At 47.2% G+C, this 15,319-nt stretch overlaps 1 protein-coding gene across 2 annotated transcripts in view; it reads right to left on the reverse strand.

The window, feature by feature from the left end:
• Window positions 1-11,448: 11,448 nt before the first annotated feature.
• Window positions 11,449-15,319, reverse strand: part of ZDHHC9 (zinc finger DHHC-type palmitoyltransferase 9) — a 35,591-nt gene continuing 31,720 nt past the window's right edge. For both annotated transcript variants that reach the window (XM_047765003.1, XM_047765002.1), the window contains 2 exons: window positions 15,172-15,268; window positions 11,449-13,014 (listed from right to left, as the gene is read on the reverse strand). In XM_047765003.1, coding sequence (XP_047620959.1) covers window positions 12,898-13,014; window positions 15,172-15,268 — 214 coding nt within the window. In that variant the 3' untranslated portion in view covers window positions 11,449-12,897. The remainder of the gene's footprint in view (window positions 13,015-15,171; window positions 15,269-15,319) is intronic.

Genomic DNA, 15,319 nt, shown 5'->3' on the forward strand with positions numbered 1-15,319 from the left:
AAGATATGCAGTGAGCAAGGCCTTCCCTCTAAGGCCACCTCACCCTGGGCCCCACTGTGTACCCACTGAAGCCACACCATCTTCTGGGCGGTGGGTGGAGACGAGGGCCCCTGGCTTCCTTTGTTTCTCCGGTATTAACCACATTAGGGAAGGCAAACTGGAGTGCAAGATGCTGGCAGGGTAAAGACAAGGCCACTCTACTTCTAGGCTTTATTCTCAGCTGCCCTCACCCCACTTTCCTTAGGGGCTGCGGGTGTCAGGAAACTGCAGCATTATCCTCACCAAAGAAACAAGGAGGAGCCCAAATGGCTTCACCGCCCTAACGGTACTGAATACTTGCTGTTAAATCCTAAGCACGGAAATGTGCTGGGCCCCATGGGCTTCGCCTGTATCTCCCCTATGATCCCCCTGCTCCCCCGCCCCTCGCCAGGTAGGTCCTGTCATCTTCCCTATTCACAGGGGAAACAGGTTCAGACAGATTGAAGATGTTGAGTGGGAAGCCCGAAAGCTTTCAGCCAGCCACCCCAGAGAGCAATCCATCCCTCTGTGATGTGCCTCTGACACCCTCTGACCCAGCCGTTCCTTTCCTAGGATGCCAGCCACACACATAGTTCCCACTGTGGCTCAGCAGGTTGAAGATCCAACATGGTGTCCGTGAGCATGCAGGTTCGAATCCCTGGCCTCTGGCTCAGTGGGTTAAGGATCCAGCATTGCTGCGAGCTGCAGATGCGGCTCAGATCCGGCGTTGCTATGGCTGTGGCCAGCAGCTGAAGCTCCAATTTAACCCCTAGCCTGGGAATTTCCATATGCCACAGTGCGGCTGTAAAAAGAAAAAAAAAAAAAGCTACATAGATATATGGACAAAGATATTCAGGACAGCTTTGTGTAAGAAATTGGAAACCATGCAAATGGGGAATTAGATACATTATGGTTTATTCACACTATATCATTAAACATGATGTTGCAGAGAAATATTTAATGACACGGGGAAAATCTTTATGACTCTTTATTGTTTAACTTGAAAATTTAAAATTATACAAATAATGTACAAACATTCTTACTATAAAAGAAGTCCATGCTCTGTCATGGGAGAAAAGAGAGTAATAAACTTTATCTATAGGGTGATTCCATTCTTATTTCAGAAAAGGAAAACATACACAATTTCAATTAAAGACCAGGAGTTCCCGTTGTGGCTCAGCGGAAATGAATCTGACTAGCATCCATGAGGACTCAGGTTCCATCCCTGGCCTCACTCAGTGGGTTAAAGATCCAGCGTTGCTGTGAGCTGTGGTGTAGGGCAAAGACATGGCTTGGATCTGATGCTGCTGAGGCTCTGGCGTAGGCCGGCAGCTACAGCTCCGATTGGACCCCTAGCCTGGGAACCTCCATATGCTGCGGGTGCGGCCCTAAAAAAAGACAAAAGACAAAAAAAATTTAAAAAAAAATTAAAGATCAAAAAGATCTGCACCAAATGGTTACCAGTGGTGATCTTGTGTGAGGGGGTGTGTGGGATTGGGGGAGTGAGGGAGAGAAATGTTCATTTAATATGTTCTTATTTGAATTACAAAAGTATTTTGGGGGGCCATGCCCAAGGCATGTAGAAGTTCCTGGTCCAGGGATTGAACCTATGCCACAGCTGCGACCAGAGTCACTGACAAGGCCAGATCCCTAACCCACTGTACCACAAGGGAACTCCAAAAGTATTATTTTTATATCTATGAAAAGGAACACTTAATTTTTGAAAACAATGAAATTAACTAAATAAACAAACAGACCTAAGCCTCCAATTTAAGGTAGCAGCAAAGTCATTATCCTGTTGCCTTTTGATACAGGCTTCTGGAAAGATAGAGAGTGGGGGTAAGTAAGACTCAAAGCGCTTAAAATCCATACACTCCAAGGGGAGCCTATCAGAGGAGACGCCAACATCTTTTAACCCCCAGAGTAATACCTATTAGCTCCAAGCTGGGAAAAGGAAAGTAGAAGAATAAGAGGAATGACTGAGAAAATGATGTTTTGAAATCCTCCCCTGCTCTGGGGAGGGGAACAGGGGACATCTCAGACTTACGGAGCTTCAGTTTGGCCAGTGGGCTGAATACAGGTAGAAAGCAGGTAGTTGTGTAAGGGCTCCAGTGATCACTGGGTTTTGGGAGGGGCTGGTGAGGAAGCGCAATGAGGAAATGTAGACCATAGGCCAGATCCTGAGAGCAAGAGAGGCAGTGTCTCGGCGGGTCTGCAGCTCAGGGCCCAAAGCCCCTCCTGCAGATGCCAAGTGGGGCCCCGAGCCCAGCAAACCAAGGGCTGGTGTCCATGAGGCAGAGTCTTCACAGCGGGAAGCCCTCTCCCCGCCCCCCCCGGCCTGGATGTCCGAGGCGCAGGGGGCCACAGCCTCTAGCTCCCCTTGGAAGGGTGGGGGGTGGGCTGGCTCATGAGGACCATGGCCTTCTTCCTGTGCCCTTGGGTCCCTGCAGCAAGTGGAGGCTCCTTTAGGGCAGATAAGGCCTAGCGGTTAGTAGCTCTGGCCAACATGAGTTCAAGTCTTGGCTCTGTCACCCACTAGCTGGGTCACCTTGGACAAGCCACTTAACCTCCTTGAGCCTCACTGTCCACATCAGTACAGTGGAGCCTCACGGGATTGTTACACAGATGGAATGAACTAGCGTATATATGTAAAAGCGTACTGTCGAGCACAAAATCCATGCTCAATGAGTGATAACGTGTCACTGTCCTGCTACCTCCATTTCACTCCTTTCAAGGCCCATCTCACCTTGAACCCCTAGGTAGTGTAGTGACCCAGAGCAAAGGCTTTGGAGTTAAGCTATAGTGTCTTCCGATCCTGGTTCCACCAATCACTAGTTGCGTAATTTCAGGTAATTATATTCCTGTACACTTCTTTTCTATAAAATAAGAATAATGGTTTATACGGCAATACATAAATATATCAACAATACATCGCATACCTTAAATGTACACAATGTTGTATATTAATTATATCTCGATTTTAAAATAATTTAAGGAGTTCCCGTTGTGGCACAGCAGAAATGAATCCGACTAGGAACCATGAGGTTGCGGGTTCGATCCCTGGCCTCGCTCAGTGGGTTAAGGATCTGGCGTTGCCGTGAGCTGTGGTGTAGGTCGCAGACGTGGCTTAGATTCCACGTTGTTATGGCTGTGGCGTAGGCTGGTAGCTGGAGCTCCGATTCAACCCCTAGCCTGGGAACCTCCATATGCTACAGGTGCAGCCCTAAAATGCAAAATTAATTAATTAATTAATTAAAAATTAAACACCAAGAAAAGAAGAATGAGTTAATAATACCTACCTCTTGGGGTTGTCAGAAAAATTAACGAGATAGTGTATAAAGTTCTCAGCACATAGTAACAATAAATGGTGGGGTTCTTTGACCTTTTCTGTAACCTCCAAGGTGTCGAGCTCAAGAACAGGCACAAAGGCCGCGTTGACATGTGCTTGTCTGCAGACTAACTGCTGTAGCCCAGAGACAAGCTCTATCGAAGCTCCCAGAGGGTGCTGGGATTCAAGGGTATAGGGTGCCAGCTCTGGTGTCCAGAGAGGCTGGTCATGGGGAGAAAGTCCCCCTGAGAAGCCTGGGGCAGCCCTGGCTCTGGCGAGCCCACAGCACGATGGTCAGCCCTGGATAGCAGGCTTATTTTAGGCACCTCCCTTGGACATCTTGGGCTGCGAGAAGGAAGGGGATAAAGGCCAGACACAATAAGAGAGAGTCTAGCCAGCTCCTCAGTAGTTCAGCCCATCAGGGGAAGCAGCTGGGGGTATCAGCACATTCCAGCTAAACCATCTCCCCTCTCACTCGCTGCCTCTGTTTCTCACGACAATACCTTGGACCTCCCCAGGTAGGTCCTGATCAGCTCCCCCACACCCCCACAACAAAGGCTCTCGCCTCCACAAATTCGCTCGCCTGCCACCATCCAAACCCTAGAGCAACGTGGTCTGACACAGGCCCCAGCCACTGCTTCTGACTCTCTCTCTCTCTCTCTCTCTTTTTTTTTTTTTGTCTTTTTCGGGCTGCACCTGTGGCATATGGAAGTTCCCGGGCTAGGGGTTAATCGGAGCTACAGCTGTCAACCTACACCACAGCCACAGCAACGTGGGATCCAAGCTACATCTGTGACCTACACCGCAGCTCATGGCAACGCCAGATCCTTAACCCACTGGGCGAGGCCAGGGATCGAACCCACATCCTCCTGGACACGACGTCAGGTTCTTAACCCACTGAGCCACAACAGGAACTCCCCTGACTCTCTCCTAGAAACCCCGCCCAAGTTTTTCCCAGAAGAGGAAGCCACACTGAGGCCATTAGAGATCAAGAGCATTAAAACAAAAGCTAAAAGAGGTCTGCAAAGGGCAAAAAAGGGCAGTGATCACGGTAGTCTCCTTAGTCTCGGTGAGGTCCAGCACCTTCCTGCCTCCCAAGTCAGGAAATTCAGGATGAGGTATGAAGTTTCCCAGCTGGGGAAAAGAAGTGGCTCCCCCACCACACCTTCACAATAGCAGCTACCTTAGCTTCTCACACAACGCCGCCGGCCACACTAAGTATTATTCAGGCCCCAACACAATCAAGTGGGAAGGAACTGCCTCCCCTCTAGACCCAGCCAACCCTCCTCCTCCAGGAAGGCCCTAAATAAACGGAATTCTATAGCACTTGATATGTAGGCTTCACCTTTTCCTATAATTTCACAGTTACCAATATAGCATTTGTATACTCCTGCCTCTGGGACCTGCCAGGGAGAGCGTCAGAAAGAGCCTGGGGCCACGGCCCTCACAAAGGGACAGGCAATTTGACTGTGGGAACCCAGGGAGGCAACTTCCTGACTTTCTGTGCTGAAGAAACCTCACCATCAGTTCAACCTAAGTGCAGGGGTCTGGAGGGAGACCTAAGAGATTTAAGTTGAAAACACAAACCCAATAACCACCCCCATAGCAGCCTGACCATATATAGTCTGGCTAACATTGAGAGATCATTGAGAAAATGCCTCAAATGGAGAGATCGTTGGCAAAATTCATCCAAAACGGCAAAAAAAAAAAAAAAAAATCCTAGAATCACTGTTGTTTCTCAACTCACAAGAGAATGGGGTCTGCAATGCAATTTCTCCTAAAGTCAATCCTAGTGCATGATCGAGTTTTCTACATATATTCACTGAACGTTAAATAAAGGAAAGGCTCATTTCATCAAGTGACACTTGGAATTATTTAACCCCCATTTTCTGTCTATTCCTGCTTGACTGAGAGGCAATGGGTTATGCCCGAGACCCCTCTGGACTGGGAGTGAGGACATCTGGATTTTGGTCTCAGCTCTACCAGTAGCTGTCCCTGTGACCTTAACTAAGTCACGGTACTTAGTTTTTTTTTTTTTTGGTGAGAGAGAGAGCACGCACAGCAACACAGACCACGTGATTAAAGTTTGCCTTTCAGGGATGTCACTGACAGAGCCCAGGTTGTATTTATTTATTTATTTATTAGAGCCCAGGCACAAAACTATAAGCCACCTAGCCAAGGTGGAACAGTCAGATAGCTGAAGCTGGGCAGTGGCTGGCAGAAAAGGCAGTGGAAGGAGGGCTTGAAGAAAGCGAAGGGAGGCATTCCCATTGTGGCGCAGCATTAAACAATCCAACTAGTATCCATGAGGACACAGGTTCAATCCCTGGCCTCACTCAGTGGGTTAAGGATCCGGCGTTGCCGTGAGCTGTGGTGTAGGTCACAGATGCGGCTCAGATCCTGTGTTGCTGTGGCTGTGGTGTAGGCTGGCAGCAGTAGCTCCGACTCGACCCCTAGTCTGGGAAGCTCCATATGCTGCGGGTGCCACCCTGAAAAACAAAGAAAAAAAAAAAAGAAAGAAAGCGAAGGGACATGGAACGTTGGGGAGGTAATTCTACACCGTGCTCCAGAGTTGTAAAACCACTTTTAAATCAAGGCCCCTCACTTCCTGGCCCATGCTGGATGGTGAGCTCCAGGCTTTCATTTATTGAGTAGAAAACCCTCTAATGCCAGAAGAATGATAAACCAGGGACTTGGCTAGCCAATTCACGGAATACAAATGGCAAGAAACATAAGGCAGCGGGGAGGTGTGGAAAATGTTTAACCTCCTTATTAACAGAAGAAATAGAAATTAAGAAATGAAGACACCAAGATACCGGTTTACAGCTAACCATCACATGACCAAGTGTTTAAATGAGGCTCACTGAGGGAGGTTCTCTGCTACAAAGCTGGTAGAACAAACTGGGTCAGCCTTTCCGTAAAGCAATTGGGCCATATTTATCAAGAGCCTTTAAAAGAGCACTCATTCCCTTTGACTCAGGAATCTATCCTAAGAAATTCCAACGCCAGGAATCTATCCTAAGAAAATAATCACAGATATAACCATACATAAGGAAGTTCATCACAGCAATATTTCTGTTAATGAAAAATTGGAGACGCTCCCCTGTGGCACAGTCGGTTACCAATCCAGTCTCCATGGCATTGCCGGTTCGATACTCAGCCCACTGTGGGTTAAGGATCCAGCATTGCTGCAGCTGTGGCATAGGTCACAGATACAGCTAGGATTCGATCCCTGGCCCAGAAACTTCCATATGCTACACGTGCAGCCGAAAAAAGAAAAACAAAAACAAAAACAAAAACAAAACCCCAAAAGCTGGAGACTTCTAAATGTCTGACAATAGGGGAAAGGTAATGTACATACTAAGGAGTCATTAAGAAGCATTTTCAGGAGTTCCTATGGTGTCTCAGCAGTAACGAACCTGACTAGTATCTACAAGGACTTGGGTTCGACCCCTGGCCTCAATCACTGAGTTAAGGATCCGGCGTCGCCGTGAGCAGTGGTGCAGGTCTCAGATGCAGCTTGGATCTGGCGTTGCTGTGGCTGTGGTATAGGCCAGCAGCTACGACTCTGATTCGATCCCTAGCCTGGGAACTTCCATATGCCACGGGTGTGGCCCTAAAAAAAAGACAAGAAAAAAGAAGCGTTTTCAAATAATTTCTAATGTTAAATAAAAAAGCGGGATTATAAAACCATATTTACAGTTGAATTCTAGTTAGCTTCAAATATATGTATGCACAGAAATACACCAAAACATTAACAGTGATTATTGTATTTGGTGATGAGTTTTTGAGTGTTTTTTTTTTTCCTTTTTGGCCATTCCATGATATATGGAGTGCCCAGGCTAAGAATCAGATCTGCACTGCAGTTGCAACCACAGTGTGAATTCGGATCCTTAACCCACTGTGCCAGGCCAGGATCGAACCTGCATCCCAGTGCTCCAGAGACATCGCAGATCCCATTGTGCCACAGTGATTTTTTTCGATCTTACTTTCCTGTCTTTTCAAAAATTTCAGCATGTGGTACTTTTTTTTTTTTTGGCCGCACCTGCAGCACACAGAAGTTCCCAGCCGTGACAATGCCAAATCCCCAACCACTACCCGGAAACTCCAAAATGTGTTACTTTTAAATTCGTTACTTTCAGAATTTATTTATTTATTTTTGGTCTTTTGTCCTTTTAGGGCCGCACCCATGGAATATGGAGATTCCCAGACTAGGAGTCTAATCTGAGCTGTTGCTGCCAGCCTACCCAAGACCTACAGCAACACAAGATCCAAGCCACGTCTGCAACCTACACGACAGCTCACGGCAACACCGGATCCTTAACCCGCTGAGCTAGGCTGGAGATCGAACCTGCAACCTCATGGTTCCTAGCCGGATTTGTTTCTGCTGCTGCGCCACGACAGGAACTCCTACTTTCAGAATTTAAAAAGCACATTAACAGTGTAGGGGAATGGGGGGATGTTTGTTGATTTTCTGAATTTTCTAAATATTTAGAGGGTAGAAAGGAACCTTTGAGATAATCTAGTCCAACAATTCTCAACCCTGTCAGCCCCACCCCTCTCTTAGTGTATACAATACCTTGTAATGTACCCTTTGCTACCTTGAAATGAATTTCATAGTTAATATAGATATAATTTCCAGAATAGCAATATAATACACTAACTATAGTATAAAGGAAAAATAAAAATGAGTTTCTAATAAGATAATATATATTTCAGGAGTTCCTTGGTGGCTGAGCAGGTTAAGGATCTGGCATTGTTACCGCTGTGGCACGGGTTTGATCCCTGGCCTGGAAACATCTATATGCTGCAGGCATGGCCAAAAACCCCCCAAACCAAAACAAGATAATATATATTCCAGTACGTAATGCCTGTGCAAGATAATACTAAAAGATCTAACAATCAGATGCTTCCACTTGTATATGCAGATTCATTGTGAATGCAACAACTACAAAGGACGACTAAGACAGGTACATCGTATTGGTAACTTAAAAATCCATGAATGGGGAGTTCCCACTGTGGCTCAGCAGGTTAAGAATCCAACTAGTATCCCTGAGGATTCAGGTTCGATCCCTGGCCTCGCTCGGTGAGTTAAAGGATCAGGCATTGCCATGAGCTGTGGTGTAGGTTGCAGACATGGCTCGGACTCTGAATTGCCGTGGCTGTGGTGTAGGCCAGCAACTGCAGCTCCAGTTCGATCCCTAGCCTGGGAACTTTGATATGCTGAGGGTTCAGCCCTAAAATGACCAAAAAAAAAAAAAAAAATCCATGAATGGGATTGCTTTTAGGGCCACACCTGTGCCATATGGACGCTCCCAGGCTAGGGGTCGAATCGGAGCTACAGCTGCTGGTCTACACCACAGCCACAGCAACGTGGGATCCGAGCCATGTCCGCAGCCTACACTGCAGCTCAGGGCAACACCTGAGATCCCCTACCCACTGATCGAGGCCAGGGATGGAACCCACAACCTCATGGATACTGGTCAGATTTGCTTCCACTGCACCACAACAGGGACTCCTGGTGACATGATTTTTAAAAGTCACAACTATTGGTAAAGTTCTGAAGTACCCTCTTCCCTCAATTTACACAATTACTGCGTAACTGGAAATTCAGTGTCTGATATTTAAACTATAAAAGTACGTTTTGAGTTTACTTGGGTAATAATTTGACCCGGATAATCATGCTACATTTTTCTACCTACACTGATGTCCTACAGGGCATTTGATTGTTTACAGAAGCAGATTTCTACTTCCAATTCCTCTTTCATATTTATCCCAAACATGAAAAACACAATGACTCCTCCCTTCTTTGTGAGTTGGGCTTGCTTCCTTTAAAACTAATGATAGTCTCAGTTTTAGCCTTCGATACTATTTCCAGAACCCACTGCCTAAGACAGCAAGCAATTACTAGAATGTATTCTTAAGGCTTTTTGAATTATTGGAAGCACCGGTCTTCTTTAGCAACACGAAGGCACAAGAGCAAATTATCACTTGTTTAAGACCATTTACTATGATCCCTTGGTGATTTTTCCCTAGCCTGGCCCCAGCCTCAGGGGTATAAAATGAACCGAGCTGGAAGAAAAGGACTAACAGGGCCAGGCCACCGGGAGAGGGAGGAGGGCTAGGTTGCTAGGTTACCAGTTGAGCCAATCCAAGTGGTCCCAGAGAGGTACCAGACACAGTAGGGTCCCTCTCTCTGCCCCACTAGGCTGAGAACCCTCTCAAAGGAAGGGGGTCAAAAGGTGGAGGAGGGGTCCGGTCACTCACACTAGGCACAAGTAAAGAAATGAGGCAGAAGCACAAAGAAACAGACATCCCTGTATTTCTAAAACCATTCAAGTCTACTTCATTAATTGGCTTCCCCCCCAAAAAGAAGGATTTCTTTATTACAAAACACCAGAGAGTGAAAACCCACCGAACATACACATTTGCAGACTCACACAAAAGTGCAGAGATTCACATATTAAATTGCATTTAAGTTAGAAAATAGATTTAAAAACAAAATACTTCTTTTTCCCCCAACAAGGTAAAGAGATTTGGTGGGTAGGAAGAGAGGCCTTAGGTGTAAAGGCGGACAAGTCAGGGCAGGAAGAATGAAGTTGAGCTGTTACAGAATTAGAACTCACCGCTGCCGCTAGGGAAAAAAGCAAAGAGGGAGAAGGTGCTCTCTATACTGGGGCAAGGAGGCCCCCAGGGCCAAGTGGACATGGGAAAAAAAAGGCCCCAAAGGAGTTCCCTGGTGGCTTAGCAGTTAGGGATCCAGTGTTGTCACTGCTGTGGCTTGGGTTCGATCCCTGATCCCTGGCTGAGGAACTTCTGCACGCCTCCGTGGCATGCGGCCAAACAAAACAAAAGAAAACAAAACAGGCCCTGAAGAGCCAAATTCCACCAATCCCCAGAGGTTTTGGATTCCTGCCAACCAACCTGGCCTGGGGAAGTGGGGTGCATAGGAAACCTAAGGACTGGCGAGGAAGGGGAGAGGTGGCAAGAGGTCAGCCATTGAAAGAGGGAACAATTTAAGGCCTATTCCCCAGGGAAGAAGCCATTCTTCAATCTCCCCTCTGAGCAGAACTCAGACTAGGAACAGTCCCAGCTGGTATGAATGGGACAGATCTTCAGGCCAAGGTCTTAAATGCAGAAGATTTAGAAAGGAAAAGAACAAGGGCAGAGAGTCGGAAAAAGCAGAAACTTAAAAAGAAAACAATCTTCTCACACCCGTGATCAGGGGTTTCCATTTTGACTCTTCACTTCGGAAAAAGAAAGCTTCTCTAACTGACCCAAGGGTCACCAGAAGAGCGGCTCTCGTGAGCTGGCAGAGGGGAGAGGAGATGGGCTGAGAACTGACTGAAAAGGGGTTCATCTGAGTGGCAGGTTAATTGGAAAAATCTATCTTCTCAACTCTCTGGCTTGGCCTTATTCTGAACTAACTAAAACTTAAGCACAACGACAACACTGAGAGAGCCAGAAAAAGAATGGGAAAGTAGAGGCAGAGAGGAGAGGAATCTCATCAGAGTGCCAGTCTCCCGCTGTCCCTCTTAGGATTGCTACACTCGAATCCTGCTCCAAGGAAAAGAGGGAGGTGGAGAGACAAATCTGGGAGCAGCCAAATTTCATTACTTCTCATTAACTGGGAAGAGGGAGACAGAAATTGGTAAGAAATCTTGATTACAGACCATTTAAAAAGAAATATATACCATCACTTATAAAAGATCACTAACAAAATATGTCCAAGGGGAGGCCCTGATGAGCCTGCTTTAATAACCGAGATTCACTTGCAATTAACAGCATCCATCTGCATAAAAACCATACCCTCATAAAGAACTCGTTCCCTTCATTTAATATAACCCCCTGCCCTCCCAATCTTGCTCACACTGTACATGGCCTTGAGAGCCCTTTTGTCATGGTCCAGGAGAAGGTAAACCTCAACCCAGGATGTCCTATAGATCGATGGAGAGTTTGGGAGCTCTCCAGCCCAAGCGTCCCCCGGAACATGGAAATATGGGCAGTAACAAGCAACCCCTTCAACCCCCCCACCCCCCACAAAGACATTCACGCCCCGCGGTGGTTCTTGAAATGCAAGGGGGGAAGGAGGAGGCAGGCAGTTTGCATTAGACACAGTTTAATCACCTTCCAATAGATTAAAAGTTCTGGTTTACACTCCCTCCCACCCCATAAGTCATCCAGACAGGACCCTGGCTTAGAGAAAAACACAGGTGCTCTAGGAAATATAGCCACATATAATACATAAATCTTCTTCCCTGAAATAGAGCAGGTCCTGAGCAGAGCTGGCTGGGGGCCGCAGCCCACCCCCAGGGGCAAGCGGCTCTGGGACTCTGCCGGTGGAAGTGCTGGAAGAGCGGGGCCCGGAGGAAGCCCCGGGTGTGGTTACCAAGCCCGAGGTGGGCCAAAGCCTTGGAGTGGGTCACCCGGGAGGGCAGCAGTGCGGGCCTTTCCCGCCTCGTGCAGCCGAGGCCTAATGGAAGTACTGGTTATTCTTTTTTTTTTTTTTTTTTTTCCTTTTTTCCTTTTTGAGGGGACATAAGGGGAAGAGGAGAGGAGAGGAGAGCCTCTCTGTGCCTTGGTTTCCCCATTTGTGCATACAGGGCCTCGGCGGGCCGCACACAGGGAGTCTGAGGGGGTAGTGTTTCAGCGAGCACTTGGGCTTCCTCTGAGGAAAAGGAACCACTGAAGTGCAGACTCTTATTACTGCCGTTCCTGCTCCTGACGGGAGCAAGAGTCAGAAGGGAAACAAATGAAAAGGGGCTAATGAGAGAGGAGGAGAGATGAGACAGGGAGTGCGAGGAGCCATGCCGCTGGCATCTCCTAAGTTCTTGCTGAGAATGGCACGGATATTAGGAAGTTTCTGGGTAGTCTACGAGAAATGGCAATTGTTATCTATACTGCAACTACTTACATACATCTCACTGGAAAAGAGTGGGCTCGGGTGTTAGAGAGTGGACAGGTGACACAAGAGAAGCTACATAAGTAATACGAGTGGGAGCTATCTGCCCCATTCCTGAAAGGATGTGCTGGCAATGTTGGCACTTAGTAGCCAGGAGAGCCCTCCCTCCACTGTCCATCCTCCTCTACTCTGAAGGCCTCCAGAATCCAGTTCCAATTCCCCAGCCAGAGCTCTCTGACTGCCTCTGGATTCACGGTGTGCAGCAGCTTGAGAGGACCTGAGCCAGTCTCAAGAACCTTTAACCCCAGCATCGGGCCAGTGACCCCAGGCAGGAGAGCTGGGATCTGGAGGGGAGAGAGGGGAGTGTGAGGAGGCTCCGCGGCTGAGGCCATGGAAAACTAGGGCCAGGGTCCAAGGGACCCGTTTGTCCAGTTACCAGAGGTGACTGACATCTTCTGTGACTGCTTGGAGTCCAGAACTTAAAAAAAGTTTGCAGCAAGAAAATGCCAGTTTACAACTGGGTGAATAAAGACCAAAGGAAAAACAGTAACAGGGACAGCTTACTTGCTCTTTGTCTCGGGTTTATCTTCTCCCCTTAAATCTCTCACAGCCCTAATTGAACACAACAAAAGTCTCTTCCACAGACGGGCTACTTCTCAGCTTCGGTCACCTCCTGCGGGGGCTCTGGGGGCTCTGGGGGCGGCATCTCTTCAGGAGTGCTGGTATCCTCCGGCATCTCGTTCGCGCTCAGATGTTCTGTCGGGGCCTGAGAAGGAAAAGGTATCAAACTCAATAGGAAGCTCTCCCTCAAGAGCCAAATGGAGCTAATCCACTGACACCGAACTCTCCCTCTGAGCCCATCAACTGCACTGATGCTACAGACACGCTGCCACCGACACCACACTCAGAACCAGGACCAGACTATTTCTTCTCAGCAGAATGCAACTGAAGTGTATGTGAGTGCCACCCTTAATCGTCTGTTGTGGACAGACAGCTCCATTATTACTCACGATCATAATAAAAGGGCCCACAAATAACTACACAGACCGCCTTCCCTCCTTCACAGCAGAATGGCTATAACATACCTGTCTAAGAAGGCCTGACACGGCGGTTCTCAATCTCCTCTCCGTCCTAACAGAGAGCTGATCCTTACATTCATAGAGAGATCCAAGGGGGCACAGCCAAAACAACTGAATAAAAAATAGATTTGGGGGGGTTCCCTTCGTGGCTCAGCAGTTAACGAACCTGACTAGGATGCATGAGGAAGGGGGTTCGATCCCTGGCCTCGCTCAGTGGGTTAAGAATCCAGCGTTGCCGTGAACTGCGGCGTAGGTCGCAGACATGGCTCAGATCCAGTGCTGCTGTGGCTGTGGCGTAGGCCTGCAGCTGTAGCTCCGATATGAAGCCTGGGAACGTCCATATGCCATGGGTGCAGCCTGGGAACTTCCATATGCCGTGGGTGCGGCCCTTAAAAGCTAAATAAATAAATAAATAAATAAATAAATAAATAAATAAATAAATTTGGAGGACTCACACTTCCTAATTTCACAACTTACTACAAGGCCATAGTGACCCAGACAGTGTAATTCTGGCATAAGAATAAACATATTGATCAATGAAATAAGACTGAGAGTCCAGAAACAAACTCTCACATTTATAGTCAATTGATTTTTGACAAGGGTGCCAAGACAATTCAAAGGAATCTTCAACAAACAGTGCTGAGACAACTGGATACCCACATGCAAAAGAAATAATTTGAGTCCCCTACCTCACACAATATAGAAAAACTAATCCAAAATGAATCAAAGACTTAAATGTAAGAGCTAAAATTATCAAACTCTAGAAGAAAAGAGAGGCATAAATCTTCATGATATTGGGTTAGGCAATGACAACAAAAGCACGGGCAACAAAGAAAAAAAAGATAAATTACAGTACATCAAAATTGAAATTTTTTGTGCTTCAAAGGAGACCATCAAGAAAGTGAAAAAATACACAGAATGGGAGAATATTTGCAAATCATTTCTCCGATAAGGGACTTGTATACAGAATAAAGAATTCTTTTGGCTGAACAATAAAAAATCCTACACAAATCAATTTAAAAATGGACAGGAGTTCCGGGTGTGGCTCAGAAGTAATGAACTCGACTGATATCCATGAGGATGTGGATTTGAGCCCTGGTCTTGCTCAGTGGGTTAAGGATCTGGCGTTGCCATGAGCTGCAGGTTGCAGACACGGCTTGGATCTAGCGTGGCTGTGGCTGTGGCTGTGGCTGTGGCAGTGGCAGTGGCATAGGCCGGCAGCTGTAGCTCTGATTAGACCCCTAGCCTGGGAACTTCCATATGCCACGGGTGTGGCCCTGGAAAGACAAAAGACAAACAAATAAAAATAAAAATTAAAAAAGAAAGTTCAACTAATAACTTTTTAGGAATACACTTTATAAAGCATATCTGAGCAGGACAGCTGGGAGAGTTTCCACTACATCTGCATAGTCCAGTGAGGAAGCCCCCTTCCAGCAAGGCAACCGCATCACTAACTCCAACCCACTCCCCCGCCCCCTATCATTGCTCCTACAGCGTTTATGCTTCCTCAGGGCACTTTTCACAGCATCGACTAATAGCCTGTTTTCTCTTCTCTCGTCCTCACTACACAATGACCTCCTTAAGAGCAGGGGCATCGTGTGCTTTGTTCTCTGGTGTATCCCTAGCACGAGCAGAATATTGAAAAAATGACTCGATCGTAACCTATGTCAAGGGCACAAAGATCTTAAGGCAATGTTAGGGCAGAATCAGAGACAGGGAAGTCGGAGTGACTGGACACAGAACTGCCTAATTATACCTCTAAGGTGTAAATTTAGCCTGCATCCTCTATCACCGGCTCAGTCTTAAAGTCTAAATAAACCTTTGAAAAAATCAGGAACACTTACTGGGCTCTGAGGCAAGAGGCTGGTGCTAGCCTCTTGAGTACTGGGAGGCCGACTTCCACTTTCCTCCAGTGGCAAAATACCCCTTCGATCCAGCACGCTGAAGGAGACGGGAGAGTTAACAAAGCCTCCACCTCCCCATGCACCCGGC

The sequence above is a fragment of the Phacochoerus africanus genome, chromosome X (genome assembly GCF_016906955.1).
Source record: "Phacochoerus africanus isolate WHEZ1 chromosome X, ROS_Pafr_v1, whole genome shotgun sequence".
NCBI lineage: Eukaryota > Metazoa > Chordata > Mammalia > Artiodactyla > Suidae > Phacochoerus > Phacochoerus africanus.